Here is a 15,948-nt window from a genome sequence, read left to right on the forward strand (position 1 = left end):
GGCATGCAGGCCACGGTGGATGGACGTCTCAGTAGAATATTGTAACGATTTCTCTGTGAGGAGGAGATGTGGCATAATCCTGCAGCACATGTGAAGACAGAGCAGAGCCCCTTGGTTCCTGTCTTCGTGTGTCTGGAATCTGCCCCCCTCCCTCTCTACCCTCTCTTTGGTCAAAGAGGGGGTGGGGGCTCTCACCACAGCATGCGTTGTGCCTGGTCATCACAGAAGATTCTGCGCAAATTTGGGCAGAGAGGAGGGAATGGAGCCTGGCTGCTGCCACACCCGGCCTTCCTCCTCTCCTCCATGGCCACGGCACTGTGAGAGCTTGTAGTGTTTCCATGTGAACAGAGCACTGAAGAGAAATTGACGTGTGTAAGCATTATCACTCTGTTTCACACATTCTCATTGGCAGCAACATGCCGGTGTCTCTGCCAGAACATGGAATTGGTATAGGTCATTTAGGCTGGAGCTTGGCTTATTTATTGATCTTTACCAACAGCACTGACTGAGTGGGATTTTAGCAGGAAAATACCCTCTTTAATATAAAAGCTATTTAACAGGGCCACCGCCCCAGTGTATGGAGGGAATWAAAAAAAGAGAGAAAAGCAGAAGAATGGGAATTGTCTGTTGACGGATTGGATGTATTCAGTCATTCACACTAGGAGACGTGTATAGGGTGGGGTTGTAGCTCTCGCCAGTGCAAGGCTGCATGCTGGTCGCCTGTGGAGGAGAGAGGGAGAGGGAGGGAGAAGAGGGGGATAGGTTCATCACAGAGAGAGAAGGAGGGGGTGTCGGCGTGAACAGAGGGAGGGGAAGGGAAGGAGGGGTTTTAAAGGGTGAGCTTGTAGTCATTGTTAGCCAGCAAGTCAGAGAGAGGCGCGAGCAGGCAGACAGTGAGTGTGTGTGCAAATTGTGATGAGTAAAAGCATTAGGCGACTCAGCTGTTGGTACAGCCAGTGAGCGTGTGCAAGAGCGCGAGAGCGAGGGAGTGAGAGAGAAGTGTAAGGCAAAAAGGAAAGAAAGAAGGGAAAAGAGAAAGGATATTACAAGTATGCTGTGCTGCATAAGAAGAACAAAACCGGTAACTGCTTTCCTTACAGATTCTCTCATTCATAGCTGTCATTTTCAAAAATGTGGCTAAATTGTTCAACTTTTGGACTAATTACTTCCGTAACTGATCTGAGGATATGCCTGTCTAATTCTTTTGTCTTCTTGGCTCACTGGGACTTCAGTGATGTCTCGGATGCAAAACGGACACGCCTTGTTAATGTAATTATGTTTGAATGAGTGTAGCCACAATGCTGCCAGACCTCATACTGTAATAGCAGTAAGATGAGCCTGTAACATGAGGCTGTGCTCTTTTATACTATTATCGATCCACTACTTTAAACACTGAGACACGTATTGATAGACACTTGATGCACCTGTTTGCTGCCTTCTGTGATTGCCTTGACTGCTTTGTACTGTAATCAGGGGATACATGAAGACTGAGGATACCACCTCCATTGAGCACAATACTGTCTTATTACCTTAAGGCTGCTTTTAGTTGATGCACTAAAAAAAATCCTATTTTGGTGTTATCTCTAAGAAACAGGAGGATAGAGAGGCATGTTTGCTGAGGAAAAAGGGTGGGGTAAGGATCCACTGACTAAGACTCAACTCCTCTGGCCACGGTGTCTCCAGGGTATAAATGAGGAACTTAAAGGGATTAGCACGGTTCTGAGGTTAAAAGTGTATAGTGTCAATTAGGTCTACAAATGTTTATGGGTGCATAGTTGTGAGAGAYAAAAAACTGATGAATACATACGAGAGAGCTCCTTTCTCAGAAAAGGAAGGTGTTGTGAATCTACGGGTGAGTCTAGGAGGTGTACAGTATGAGATAGTACCTTGATGTAAGTAGCTCTCAGAAGGTATTTTTCATTAGCACAGAGCTATCCATCTGCAGAAGCTATCTAGAGTGGTCGGGATTTTATCGGCTTCTTAAAGCACTGGATTCCATCAACACCTGATTGCTGCTTAAATGTCAGCATGTATGAGTCATTTTAGCTCAGCCAGGCTGCACATTGCACTGAAGTGGGTGAGGCATCCCTCTTTCGCTCTCTCTCGCGCTCTCTCTCACACAGCTTTAATACTGCATTAAGCCCTATCTCCACACAATGCTGCTATCTGAATCGTACACTACGCTCGCCACAGGGAAAACCGCCTCCCATGCAGCATCCAGCCCATTCTCTGCTTTCTGCTTTTGAGGACTGGKTAATGAATGAATGAAGTCTCTGGGATTTAGACAGATGAACAGAAAGCATATAAATGGTGCAACAAGAGAGATTGCTCTCAACCGGCTTTTTCAACGGGCGCCACCAGCCCTCACTGTCAGAGCAGCCGTGATTGTGTAGCCTTTGTTCAAGGGAGAGAGAGCAGACTAATTTAATTAAATGAGGGTGGCTATTATGATTGAGTATTATCTGGTTGCAAACATCACTCTTGGGGCCATCGAAAACATGTACAAGACTCATCAATTCACCGTCCTGGGAATAAGGTGTGRGTCGGAGAGGCATGGGGCTGTGCGGATAGGTGAATGTATTCTCCTCCACCTGAACCCCCCCCCTCTCCTGCAGGAGGAGTGAGAGGAGAGGAGACAGCTGGATGAAAGGGTGTGGTGCTGTGTGAGTGGGTAGTAGCAGCTCAGGGAGAATGGGGGCGATTCAGCTGCAGACTGCAACCCTGCCTGTCTGCCTGCCTGCCTCCTCTGTAGTGTTTCTCATCCCCATCCACTAGAAAACCAGACATATATCGTGCTGGGATTTATTGAAGGATATACATTTACTCGACATACTGCGACAGACAATATATTTCTTGGCAGACTTTTTTTTTTGACCCTGTCCCTGTCTGGTTTCAGTGTTGGTGTGTAAGAGCCAAGCTATCTTTTTAGTACATCGACTGGCTCAGTTGAAACACACATACAGATGTTAGTGTTGGTTTACTGAGATAAGAGTAATATAAGCCTACCTCATTTGCATGTCAACATACTTCTGTCCTTGCGTCAGCACTCTGCGTTCCTCGATGTGAGGGAGCTAGGGAGCATCTGCTTGAGTGAATAAGAACAAAAAGAGGACACATACCGACTGTGCGTTTGTGCAAGCAGCGGTCTCATTCCCCTCCTGTGGCAAAGTCTCTAATGGTTTCCAAACTGAGACAGCGGTCTGACGTGGGGGGATGGTGGCTGGCTACCATTTGAAAGATCCATCCATAAACCCACCGTGGGGTGTGGTTCACACGGGGTTGCCGACCCAAGGACAGTGGCTGGGGCGCGAGATGTACACATTTGTCTTTCAGATACTGTAGCCTGACTTGTATTGGTGGTGTATCATATACAGGCAATCAGCTATCTAAAAGGGCAAATGCAACTAGTGTTCCTGGGAGACCGTTTTGAGATATGCTCATTTTATGAATGGAAAGATCACGCACTGAGTGACATAATGGAATCAGACTGTTGTTTAAATACGGTTGTCTGAAGCTGTCTCAGGAGTCTGGGTTTCAATTGACATATCAATGCCTTTTAACATCAATTCTTTTTAGATCTTCAATGATTGAGGTTTAAAAGGGATATAGGCTTGTCTCCCCAGACATCTGGTTGGAAGACATTTCCTGAAGTCAGATTATATAATTTTGATATGTCTCTCAAAAGGATGTTCTACATTTCTGTAGGTACATTGGTTAACAACGGACATAAACATGCAAATATATCGCCTTGGACATCCTACCATTCATATTACTTGTCTGAATCACGGGTTTGGGAAGCAACATTATAACATGGCAGGTAGACTCTACTGATTTGTGGGTTGAACGGACAATATACTGTAAATAGGCTACAATTGATTGTGGTAAAATCAATGAAATGAGATCTATGCTCTTATTCAAAAAAGTATAGGTGGTCTCAATACATTTACCCAACTGAACAAACATAAACTCATTTAAAATCCCCAAATGGACAGTGAAATACAGTATCTTCCCATTAATATCAAAATTATGTCATCTCTCATATTCCCAAAACAGTTTACAATTACAGTTTATTAGATGCCCTTATCCAGAGTGACTTACAGTAGTGAGTGCATACATTTTTCACACTGGTTCCCTGTGGGAATTGAACCTACAACCCTGGGGTTGCAAGCGCCAACTGAGCCACATGGGACCCTAAAAACATTTTTGGTAGATGCTCTTTTCCAGAAGCAATTCGGGTCAAGTGCCTTGCTCAAGGGCACATCGGCAGATAGTTCACCTAGTCAGCTCAGGGATTCAAACCAGCTACCTTTTGGTTACTGGCCCAACGCTCTTAACCGCTAGGCTACCTGCTGCCCTTCTCAATCTCCATAAGTCATTCTTATGGTGACTCACAACTCCAGTAAGTCATTCTGTTTGAGTAAGTGCTTAGACCAAAATTTGGCAATTGTGAGCACCTATGAGATCATTATATTAAACGTACCATTACGGCTGTGAGGGTGTGCCAGACACTAACAGTCTATCACATCTCACTACTCCATTAGCTATACAAGCACTTCAGTTCATTCAATTATTCAAAAATAATACAGTTTCATGGCTTTAAAAACGTAATATATTTATTGGGAGCAGGTGATTAAAACATCTTTCTGCCCTCCTAAACGTGCCCCCTAAACGTGAACACACACACACACACACACACACACACACACACACACCACACACACACACACACACACACACACACACACACACACACACACACACACACACACACACACACACACACACACACACACACACACACACACACCACACACACACAACACACACACAGCCACACAACACAACAGAGAAGAGACCTGAACAATAACACCCTGACCAGTGGAACCGCGAGCCCCTCCCTGCTACCCTGATTAGTAACCTGATTTATCGTTTCCTATTGGCTGCTTTCCCAAGGGGTCAGGTGCAATGTCAATCATGGTGACATATAGTCTTTCAAAGCCTAAACCAGTAGTTTTCAACCTTTTTCGGCTTACTGTATCACCSCTCATGTGCATTTTACCAGTAGTCCTATGGTCTCATGAGTCTTCTCAAGTACCCCCAGTGGATAGGCCAAGTACCCCCACGGGTACTAGTACTCCTGGTTCAGAACCACTGGCCAAAAACAGCAGATGAGTTAAATGTAGCACTCTGGTTGTCAAGGTAACGTTTGATCGTTCACGGGAGGATGGCGGTGCATCTTGACGAGGTAGCAACCAAAGATGGATCCACAACTCAGCCTCCAGGAATCTAGTAATTAAACAACGATGTACGCCATTTTGAATATCATAGTCATAATAACATAATTGATGTTATTATGACTATGATATTGCAAGTGGCATTCAACATAATGATAGTAACTGATGTCAGTATCTAAAAACATAGCAAAACAAATACTAATTGGAAATGAGATGAATCATCAAAACATAACTGATCCACATGCAGCACTTTTTGGTTTATTATGCAACGAGACCAAAAATGTATTTGTAACAAGAAGCAAGAACTCCTCGTGAAAACATCACATTAGGTAACATCGTGGAAGACAAAGCATGTAACGCTACATCATGGATTTAGAATCCCAGTCTCTTTGATTTGGTTTCGGCCACACTGCCTGTTATGTTTGCGTTACATTAGTTCACTCTATTCTTTTCAGATTAACATAATTTGTCTGTGTGAGATAAATGCATAATTCAAATCAATACGATCTGTTTATTTATTTATTCATTTTGAATGTGATGATCATTTTTTTCCTTTGTCAATTTCAACATCAGTGTTCATTTTTCCTTATTTTCACTTCATTTCTTTTTCATTAGATTTATAAGAATCATAACACAGCCCTCTATTTGATGGACCACTCCAACTATGGATCCAGATACTGTATCAAAGGTAACATCTTGGCGCTCTGTACAGGCTTCAACACCTATCCCACTCCTATTCCTCATCTTTTCCTAAACTCTGCTCCAGTCATAACCACCAACTTCTGACAACCCAAACCTGAACAACCCCGCTCAGATCTACATCCCACTCTCACCGCCTGCTCGGACTCTACCTTCTTCTGCCTTGAACAACACCTTTATTCTACCTTCATTTCCCTTAATTCTACATATAACCTAGTGTCTATTGTGGGTGGTGGGTATGTTGGTGGGATGTGTTGTTGGAGATGCCTTTTGGAAGTGTTCTTATTCAGAACCATTGGGATTGTATGTGAATGACATCCAATGGCGTTCACCACGGTCGAATGCTATTTGTTCATCTGCCACGATAAGAGGAGCTAATGGTTGGACGTTGATAGAGAAGGGCTATACAATAGTTACTGTCACTCACTATTTGGCAGGCCTATTGAGTATGGGCCTCTGATTTCACTTCATTGGAGACCTTTCGCATTCAGCCATAAGGATGGGATGCAACAGCTTTCTAAGAGTTTAGTAGGTCACCGGAAGGGTACCTGTTTGGTTCTTTGAAGAGGCAATTGAAATTCTTGTTAGTTAGATAACAATAATATTGCTTCATTTTAGGGCAGACACAAAATGTCAATTGTCAAGAAGTGATATGCTCATCACTTCTTGACATCCTGTCTCTTTCCCAAGGTTGAGAAGAATGAAGAGGCTGACCAGGAAATCAAGCAGGATGAGAAGAAACCAGAGGACAAAGCCCACAAGGCGGCCACCAAAATCCAGGCCAGCTTTCGTGGACACATACTCCGGAAAAAAATGAAAGATGGAGAGGAGGATGAGGAGGCCAGCCCAGCTGTCCCAGAGGAGGCGGCGAAGGAGACGGCAGACGGAGAGGAGGAGAAGAAGGAAGACGTCCCCCCTGCGACTGAGCAGGCTGCCGAGGAAAAAGACCCCACTGATGTTAAAGAGGAGGAGACGAGCCAAGCCAAAAGCCCCATCTCAGAAAAGCCAGCAAACTCTCCTGCCCCTGTCGCCACCTCTCCCGTAGCCGCAGCCACCTCGCCTGTGGCAGCAGCAGCCTCTCCCACTGCAGCGGCGGCGCCTTCAGAGCCTCCCAAAGAGGAAGCCAAGGCAGAGCCCAGCAACACCAAGGAGAAGCCCAAAGAGGTGGACAGCAGTGAAGCTCCGGTTTCTGCCCAAATCCCCTCCACTGATTGTGCTGAAAAGAGCGTGGAGGGTGGTGCTGTCCAGGAGGATTCCAAACAAGCCGACGTGCCTGCTGCTACTGTCAGTGAGACGGCTGATAAGGAGGAGCCTCACCAAACACAAGACAAAAAAGGTAGGCCTTATTGTAACCCAGCCTCTGAGATGCCCATCCACGTAGATGAGCTTAGAAATAGGCTACAAATACAACACAAACCAAATAGTCTACACAATAGCTTGAATAATACATTTATTATTAATAATACAATTGTCCGTGAGCCAAATGTACAAAATGACATCATGTCAAGATGTTACTCATAATCTCTTTACATTATCTTTGATTGGTTATATTAGCTTAAACTAAACAGTATGACAGAACAAGGGAAAGGCTCAGTAGGTTATCTTGTTCCAGTCCAGGAACTCCCAGACTGTATGATGTAGCCTACCTAATGGAATATGTGCAGAATCCTCTACAGGAGGATCAATGTCTGAGTCCTGAAAGGCACCCTATTCCCTACGTAGTGCACTGCTTTTTCAAAAGTAGTGCACTTRATAGGGTACATGCTGCCATTTGGGACACAATCTTAGACAGGACTGGGAGAAACTAGGTCATAGAGGCTACACTGTCCGCAGGTTGTCATAGTTACATGTACTGGTGTAGACCTGGAATATCTGGCCATGGTTTTTAGACTTACCGAATGATAAATTACTTAAACTGGTGAATGATAATTTACTTAAACTGGTCAATTAAGACTGAAACCAGCAGACCGTGAAAACAAGCAAGACCTGAATGGCTAACCATCATATGAAGCACTAGACAAATGTAGGTCATAAAGACCAATGTAAAGGATATAGTGCAAATGAAATTCAATATTTTAGTGGAGTTCAGGTGGTCCTTTGTGCTTCAGTAAAAACAAAGGAAAGGAGGGGTGCTCAACAATAATGAGAAAAACTAAATATTTTAGTATTCAATATGTAGCAGTGAAGGTGTTTATATTATCTGTCCGGTATATTCAGGCTCTATACACAATGAAACAAGACCTTTCACAGAAATATTATTGATGGAGACTTTAATGAATGACTGAATCAACTTTATTGATCCCCAGAGAGAGAAATTGGGATAAATAATACATTAGCTCATCTTCTAGGATGGGTTGAAATGTCTATATTTTCACAGTGATTGCATGGTTACCACTGCCTTACCTGAAACCTGCCCATTGAGTGCCCGTAGAATACTAAGTGCTGTGTGAGTCATCTATCATGAGTCACATACACAAGTCCAGCTCCATCTCTGATTCCCAGAGGATGACCAACGAAGATGATGTCATGCTGATGATTGAAGTCAATGCAGTCAGGATGACATCACTACCTCCATGAAATGAGGACAATAGCTTTGATTGGAAACAACTTCTAAAGGTCATTACAACTCATAGTGAAAATACTCATATTGAAAATAAATCTTAAACCTGTGAGACCCAATGTTGCAACAAAATAAAATTCTTATACAGGTCCTAAACAAAACAATTATGCCAAACACAACACAGTGCATCTCTTAGTAGTTTTTTTGTTGTGTGTTGGTATGATTATTGTGGCTATCAGTAGCCTCTGAAACATTATAAACTGTCCACTCGTCTGAGACCACACTGGTCACCTACACAAGCAGTATGTTGTAGCCATCCATGCAAGTACATGACTTAATATATTTCCTGTATTCTCTAAGATGTAGTGATTATGTATAAAAAACATATATAGAACAAAACATTCTGAGCAAAAATGCAACATTAGGCTTGAAGGGTTGCCAAAACACTGTTTCCCTTCCAAGATCTATCTGCAAATAATACGGACAACTAAATACTTCAGGAGTAACTTTGATGTCCCTTCTACACATCAAAAGAATATATATATTAAAAGAATACTGCCATTGATGACCATTCATTTTATGATAAAGAAGTAAGATAAGTAATCTCTCTCAAATAACCCAGAAAGGACAACCAAATATGTTYTCAGTTACATAGAAAACCCCCAAAATAGTTGATCCTGTTTTTGATAGTTAAATACAAGAATTTGAATTGGTCAAGTCGATCAATTTCCTATTTCAAACAAAATAGGACTTAATTTCAAATGTATATACCATTAGACAATATTTTCCATCACATGTAAATGTTTTGGATCCATTTTGATGTGATTTTCATATAGTTTCAGTTTTCTTACAACACGTTTTTGCTTCCATTGAAGCCCAATGTTGCACAAAATTTCGAAAAAACTTCAAATTCCAAAAACAGATTATTTTCATAATCAGATGCCTATTACAAGTATTTCTGAAGGGTAAAGAAAAATCTGATTTGGATCTATGCTTAAGTCTCACAGGGAATCATAGATATTGGCCAGCTGTACTAAAACATGAGTGGATTTCTTTAGATTTAGTTTTGGACTTGGGAATCCCACCTAGCAGGTTCTGAGAGGAAGGAACAGCAAAATAAGTATTTTTGTAAGTATGTTAAGTAATAAGTGAAGTATAACAATGTGACAGCCACAAGCATATACAGAGCTCTTTATAATGGGTCGCTGTAGAGCGGGGTCTCTGTAGCCTCTTTATTACTGTATTTCACACAGTCCACTGAGAATAAACAGGTCTCCACCTCACCGCTTACATTACCTACTGATCAATAATATTTTCTCACACAAAATTCATTTTTTTTTTTATCTTTCTCTCTCTCTCTCACTCTCACTCTCTCCCCCCCTCTCCCTCTTCCTTCTTTCAGATGCTGCCGAAGAATCCCAACCAGCTGAGGCCCCAGCAGAGGCAGACCAGGAGTCCAAGGAGGGCGAAGAGAAAGTTTAACATAGAGAAAAAAATTACTATGATTACAAATGAATTTAAAGGGTGACTCTTCTCCTTCTGAATGTGAAGACAGTCCATTTTTATTTGTTTGTCKTTTTTTGTGTGGCGATGATTTTCTTATGTTGGGGGAGTTTCCAACATGCGTTTTTTGGTTCAAGCTATAAGTGCTATGATTTGGGTATGTTCTGTATCTTACATGATTGAATCGATGGTTGGACGTATCCACGTTTTGAACTGAGTTTCAAAACCCTACAAAGCTGGACAGGACATTTTCATWTTCTGTTGATCAAGCTTGGTTTACGTTCTTTGAGTAGTCGGTACTTCCCCTTCCTCACTTATACAACTAACAGGTCTGAGGCGATTTTGAGGACTTTACAGAAAACGATGAATACTATGACATAAATGTTGTTGGGCCCACAACTAAAATCCCCCTTCCAAATTACATGATTAGCATGAACCATCTAACAACTTGCATGGGAACTCTTCCACTAAGAGGAACTTTTCGCAGTCACAATGCAAAAAAAATGTGGCTTCTTTTTGATGTCCTTGGTGTTGTTATGACAGTTTGATATAAATTGGAATTACTCTTGCACTGATGTTAAAAAGAAAATCAAACAAACAAAACTAAAAAACTTTTCCTATGTTCCAGTGAGTGCAATGTCCAGTTTGAATCTGAGGAGTTCAATTGTGAAAAAAATAAAAAATAAAATAATGGTTTCAATGTCTGTTTTCAAAATAAAGCAATGTGCCAATTACCATCATAAGTTGTGGAATATATTTCACCTGCCAAACAAAACATTTGCTAATGAAGGCTAATGATAAGCCACTTTCACATAACCCCTGAATTAGAGTATAATAGTAGTATTATTAATGAGATCTAGAGACATCTAGTGGAGTGTAATAGCACCTGCAGCTTGGGTCTCGATTCAATCTGTATTGCTGAAGTACAGCACTATAGTGCGATTTAAATTTCTAGGTCATTTCCGATTGAGTCGACCAATGCAGTGTTTACTGTGAAAGCAGTCCGCTAACTCGGGAACACTGGCTTTAAATTTCTATTATGCTGTATGGCAGCTCTAAAGTACTATATATTGAATCGAATCCCTGGTATGAAACATTACCCAGCAATTAGCTTATTAGTAACAAATTGTATATTTTTGGGTCTCGATTATATCCTTATTGCAGAGTTTCAGCGCTATAGCTGAAATTTAAAGGCAATTTCCGATTGAGCCGACATATGGAGCGCTCACAGGGAATGCAGTCCTCGCTAATGCAGGKACATTGCCTTTAAATGTCAATCAAGCTACAACACAGATTTTCAGCACTATGGGTTGAATCAAGCCCAATTGGCTTGATAGTAAAAACATACTAGTGGTAAGCTCCATTCTTTTTTTTACTAGATAGGTTATAGATACACCCATTCTTCCATCCTCCCAGTATTTGACACAAACACTTCCAGCTGGTCAGGTCTGTGTTGGAGGATCAGCTAGTGTTTCATAATCACCAGATGGATTTCTCATGAAGGATGGACTGGTGCATGTGCTGTCCAGGGTTGGGTTCAATTCCACAATTCAATTCTATTTCAATTCTCTCTCCCTGTCAATTCCCATTTCATTTCATTCAAATTCCCAGTCAGCCTTTGAATTCAGAGATAATTCAATTCCTCTGAATTCCAATGTTAGGTCAATTCCGATAATTCAATTCCCAATTCAATAGTATCCCTAAAAATTCCACAAATTCCAATTCCAATTCCATTCCCTCAGGCTGATTATATCACTGTTCAGACAGCCTAGCTATACTGGAATACAGGTTGAAATGATTAAAAACAAATCTTAAAACATACCATTAACTGGTAAATATATATACGATTCCAATTCAATTCCCAAGATTAAATGTTTTTACAATAAGAATTTAATTCAATGCAAATTCTCCACTTCATGAGTGAATTCAAGAATTGAATTTCAAACCCTATCACTACACTTTAAAAGCTACTTTGCCACTTAGGGTCAATGTAACGCCCCCACCGCCTCCTCCTGAGTCGTCTTTCCCTTGAGTCTTTATCTCAAATGGGGCCTCGAGGTTAAAAGGTTAGATCAAAACGCTACAAGGTTCATAGAAAATGAATTGACTCCATCCATTCCTCAGTGTCCACATATAACGTCCCTTTCCTTCTATAAAGGCTATCATTTCCGCGAGACAATGCAAATGACTGGGATCTCACTGTTCAGATAGCTTTGTCAGTGTCATTTCCAATGTCCAGAGTTAACTGGCTAGAAAGTGTCATAGAAACCCATCTCCTTTTCCAAAACAGATTTATAGTTTTTCAAGCACTCCAAAAATGTATAGTATAGGACACAACTCTCCCAATGAGAATTAACAATACGTATATTATTTTATTTGCATGTTACATGGTGATAAACACAATTGTACCAGGAAGATACTGTGTTTCAAGCGTTCTCCAAAAAGATTACTCATCGACATCTCAATCCACATTCAAATACAGAACACTGAATTCAAACAAATGTATTTTGTGTTGAAAGTTTTTCTTGTATACCTTTACATACCATTTTTAGAAACCAATCGCAAAAAAACGTTAACATAAATCAAAGGAAATAGAACAARGGGACATTGCTGTGTAATGATTGTGTAATTGTCTAGGAATTCCATTCTTGTGACAAAGGGAAGTACAAATGTGACATTCCTCTGTGTCCTACAGTGGGTAATTATCAACAAAGTGAATTTAGGGATAGACTTAGCTTAAATATATTCTAAAAACATTTTATATACAGGTGAGATAAACCATAAGATGGTGGGTTACACATGTAACCATAGCTTGGTGGGATGGATAGACATGTGGCCAACGTACATGACTGGTGATTCATGCCGCATGTATCTTTCAATGGCTTAAAACAAGCCAAAGTAACTCAACAGGGTGTGCACACACACACACACACACACAAGCCAGTTTTATACAGCGATGGGATGCAATGTTCATTATTAGTAAGAATCTAGATAGACACATCAGTCCCAAGGTCTTAGTCATAAGGGATCAGGGACTGTATATACAGCCAGGGTACAGTGCAGTCAGGTGAGACCCCTCCTCCTGGGAAAGACTTCAGCTAAACGTCTAATGGCTCACTGGCTGAGAAGACTGTCAATCAGTGCAAGACTGCTTTCCCCAGTGCTTTAGCTTTGCCAGGCAGACAGGTACAGTACCGTATTCTAGTCCACAAGCCTTTCCATTCAGACATGTAAAAACACTTCCCATCAAATTATAATACATACCCCTTTATTGAAGTGAACAGACAGATTATTCATTTCTTAATCAGATTATTTTGTTAATAAACTATCGTCCAGAGGCAGGATGTACAGTAGGCCTAGCATTCATTGTTTTATGAAAAATTTAAAATACAGAGATGACATACAGATAGATTCTCAGTATAGCACTAAGGCTAACATACAGCAAGTCTGTTTTTTTTATTTTTTTTWACAAAGAACTCAGACTGCTTAGATGGACAACTACCTTACAGTCATGGTTCTAAAGCAGTATGAATTCAGTGGAGGTTTTTAACAATGATGAGATTTCAGAGAGCATTACTTACATTAAAGGTTGGTTTTGTGAACACACTGACTTGACAAATAGCGGTAGACAATGTCATCAAGAGACCTATCTGTTTTGTTGGCCTTTGTTGTACTTGTTGGCCTTTGTTGTAATTTTGGCATTCCGCTCACGGTCACTCTCCATGAGCTTTCATTATAGAAACCAAATACATCTATGTACTCTACTCAAAGACAAAAAAAAATAAACAATTTAGTTGGAAAGGTACAATAAATGTACTAACTTGAKCTTATTAAACCCTTTTAAAAACATTGATCTCTAGTGGTCTTTACTTGCATGGTGCAAAGGGTTGCTGCCATGGAACACTACAAGTTAATTATCAACAAATTACAGACCTATTTAGAAACATGGACATATTAAATTTGTCTTTATATATAAGGACATTGGATTCAAGTATATACACCATTAACGGAAATGATTTAAAATAAATCCATAAATTATGAATTTCCATATGTCAATATGAAAACACCCATACAGAAAAGAAAAGCACATCATTCATGTCTATCCAAATTCCAGCAGTATAACTGTTGTAGCTCAAAATTAAATGGAGAACGATGACAAGATAAAAGCTAATATGGCAGGCCATTTCTGAAGCTAAATACAGTTTGCCATAGAGAAACTGAACAGCATATAGTTGGCTTGTAATCATACAAACAACATACGCTGCAACAATAATTACTATTTTTCTTGTTACAGTGGTGGAACAAGTTATTTTTAACATATAGAGAAATACTTTTTTWAAATTATATACAGTAACGCATCAATATTACCTATGTTTTGTTTGAAGAAGGTCCTGAAAGTAGGTCTTCTTTTTCGACATAAAGAATGATTACACATTTCAAGCGTTTCTATGAGGGTTTGCAAAGAGTAGTTCACCAAAGCATACCTCATGCTAGTCCACAGTTATTGAGCATCCTCATCCTTTGATGCATCCAAAAACGAGGCAGTTAATTTAGAGGCAACTAGCCATGTATCTAATGTAGCTGAGGCTATTTTCACCCGGTTATGATCACTTTACTATTGAAATTAAGTATACCAAGTATAACATTGCATGTTCTACTGTTTTTCTGTAATGTTGATTGGAGTGTGTTGGCTTTGACATAATGTAAACTGTTTAAAATCTATTGTTTTGTTTTATATTTTTTTAATTTATATTTTTGGACAGATATTGGCATATTATTTAAGCAATAAGGCACGAGGGGGTGTGGTATATMYSCKATATACCACAAACCCCCAAGGTGCCTTATTGCTATTATAAACTGGTTACCAATGTAATTAGAGAAGTAAAAATACATGTGGTCTGATATACCACGGCTGTCAGCCAATCAGGATTCAGGGATCGAATCACCCAGTTCATAATGTCTGATAATGCACTGGTTACAATGCCCTTTTCGTTTAACAATACAGTAAAATGCCATTAGGAAAGGAACAGTAACTTGAATGTCTCAGTGCTTCTCGCAGATATCCATGATTGTTGTACTTGACCTGAAATCCCTGCCACTTCGAGGTTAAGACTTACGTATTCATTTGGACGAAATACAATGAACCACACCCCAACCGAAACAAGAGTAATGACAGCGGAAAAGCAAGACTTCAGCATGTTAAAATGGCAATAAATGTTTCTTAGAAAAAGCAGTGTTTGTTCCATTGTCTCCATTTCATATTTTTTTGTTACTAAAACTTATTAATAAGCCCATTCTATCTTCTTATTATCTAGTTTGGTGCATCGGAGCACATCAGGATTTTTGTTACATTACGCAAACAGTCTCAATGTAATAACTGGGTAGGTAATAACAATGGTAGGTTGGTGGTGTTATTAACACTTGAAGAGAAGGCAGGTGATGGAGGCCAGGAGGAGCCACAGTGCTGGGATAGGCAGGCAGAGCCGTTGATGTCTCGGCCGTACCAGGTCCTGGAGAGAGAGGGAAGGAGGGAGGGAGAGAGGGAGAGAGGGAGGGAGGGAGGGAGGGGAGGGAGGGGGAGGGAGGGAGGGAGGGAGGGAGGGAGGGGAGGAGGGAGGGAGGGGAGGAGGGGGGGAGGGAGGGAGGGGGGGAGAAGAGAGAAAAAGAGAGGTTAAAGACTAACATATTAGTTTTGTTTGATGTTTAATTTAATATATGTCATCTTATGTGATGTAATAATGTGTAAATGTATAAACTGTTATGCCTGACAGGTCCCTGTCTGAGTATCGGTACTGTGCTATGAACACATACAGGAATTCATTTGTGAGCAGTGAGTGACATCTGGTGGTCAGACCATGTAACACATCATTTTCTAGGCCCACATCTAAACGGAATAGGGCCTAGAATTTGTAAACATTGTCTAAAGTGTCTAATTTCAGAGACATTTAACTA

General features: G+C 40.7%; 1 protein-coding gene and 1 pseudogene across 2 annotated transcripts; one reads left to right on the top strand and one right to left on the bottom strand.

The window, feature by feature from the left end:
- Positions 1-799: 799 nt before the first annotated feature.
- LOC111960440 (neuromodulin) lies at positions 800-10,739 on the top strand. Of its 2 annotated transcripts, XM_023982446.2 has the most exons (4): positions 828-1,081; positions 5,850-5,922; positions 6,624-7,269; positions 9,896-10,739. In XM_023982446.2, the coding sequence occupies exons 2-4, from the start codon at positions 5,899-5,901 to the stop codon at positions 9,973-9,975; spliced, it is 750 nt and encodes a 249-aa protein (XP_023838214.1). In that variant the 5' UTR covers positions 828-1,081; positions 5,850-5,898; the 3' UTR covers positions 9,976-10,739. The 2 variants fall into 2 exon arrangements, with proteins under 2 accessions (XP_023838205.1, XP_023838214.1); XM_023982437.2 differs by lacking the exon at positions 5,850-5,922 and having other exon boundaries at positions 800-1,081.
- A 1,603-nt stretch (positions 10,740-12,342) lies between these two features.
- Positions 12,343-15,948, bottom strand: part of LOC111957129 (limbic system-associated membrane protein-like) — a 146,386-nt pseudogene continuing 142,780 nt past the window's right edge.

Source organism: Salvelinus sp. IW2-2015, linkage group LG4p (genome assembly GCF_002910315.2).
Source record: "Salvelinus sp. IW2-2015 linkage group LG4p, ASM291031v2, whole genome shotgun sequence".
In the NCBI taxonomy this organism is placed as follows: domain Eukaryota; kingdom Metazoa; phylum Chordata; class Actinopteri; order Salmoniformes; family Salmonidae; genus Salvelinus; species Salvelinus sp. IW2-2015.

Bases quoted from the DNA above. Each gene is read 5' to 3' on its own strand.
- LOC111960440 (XM_023982437.2), top strand. From the start codon at position 1,052: ATGCTGTGCTGCATAAGAAGAACAAAACCG. The intron at 1,082-6,623 runs GTAACTGCTTTC...CTCTTTCCCAAG, and splicing joins GCATAAGAAGAACAAAACCG to GTTGAGAAGAATGAAGAGGC. The intron at 7,270-9,895 runs GTAGGCCTTATT...TCCTTCTTTCAG, and splicing joins CCAAACACAAGACAAAAAAG to ATGCTGCCGAAGAATCCCAA.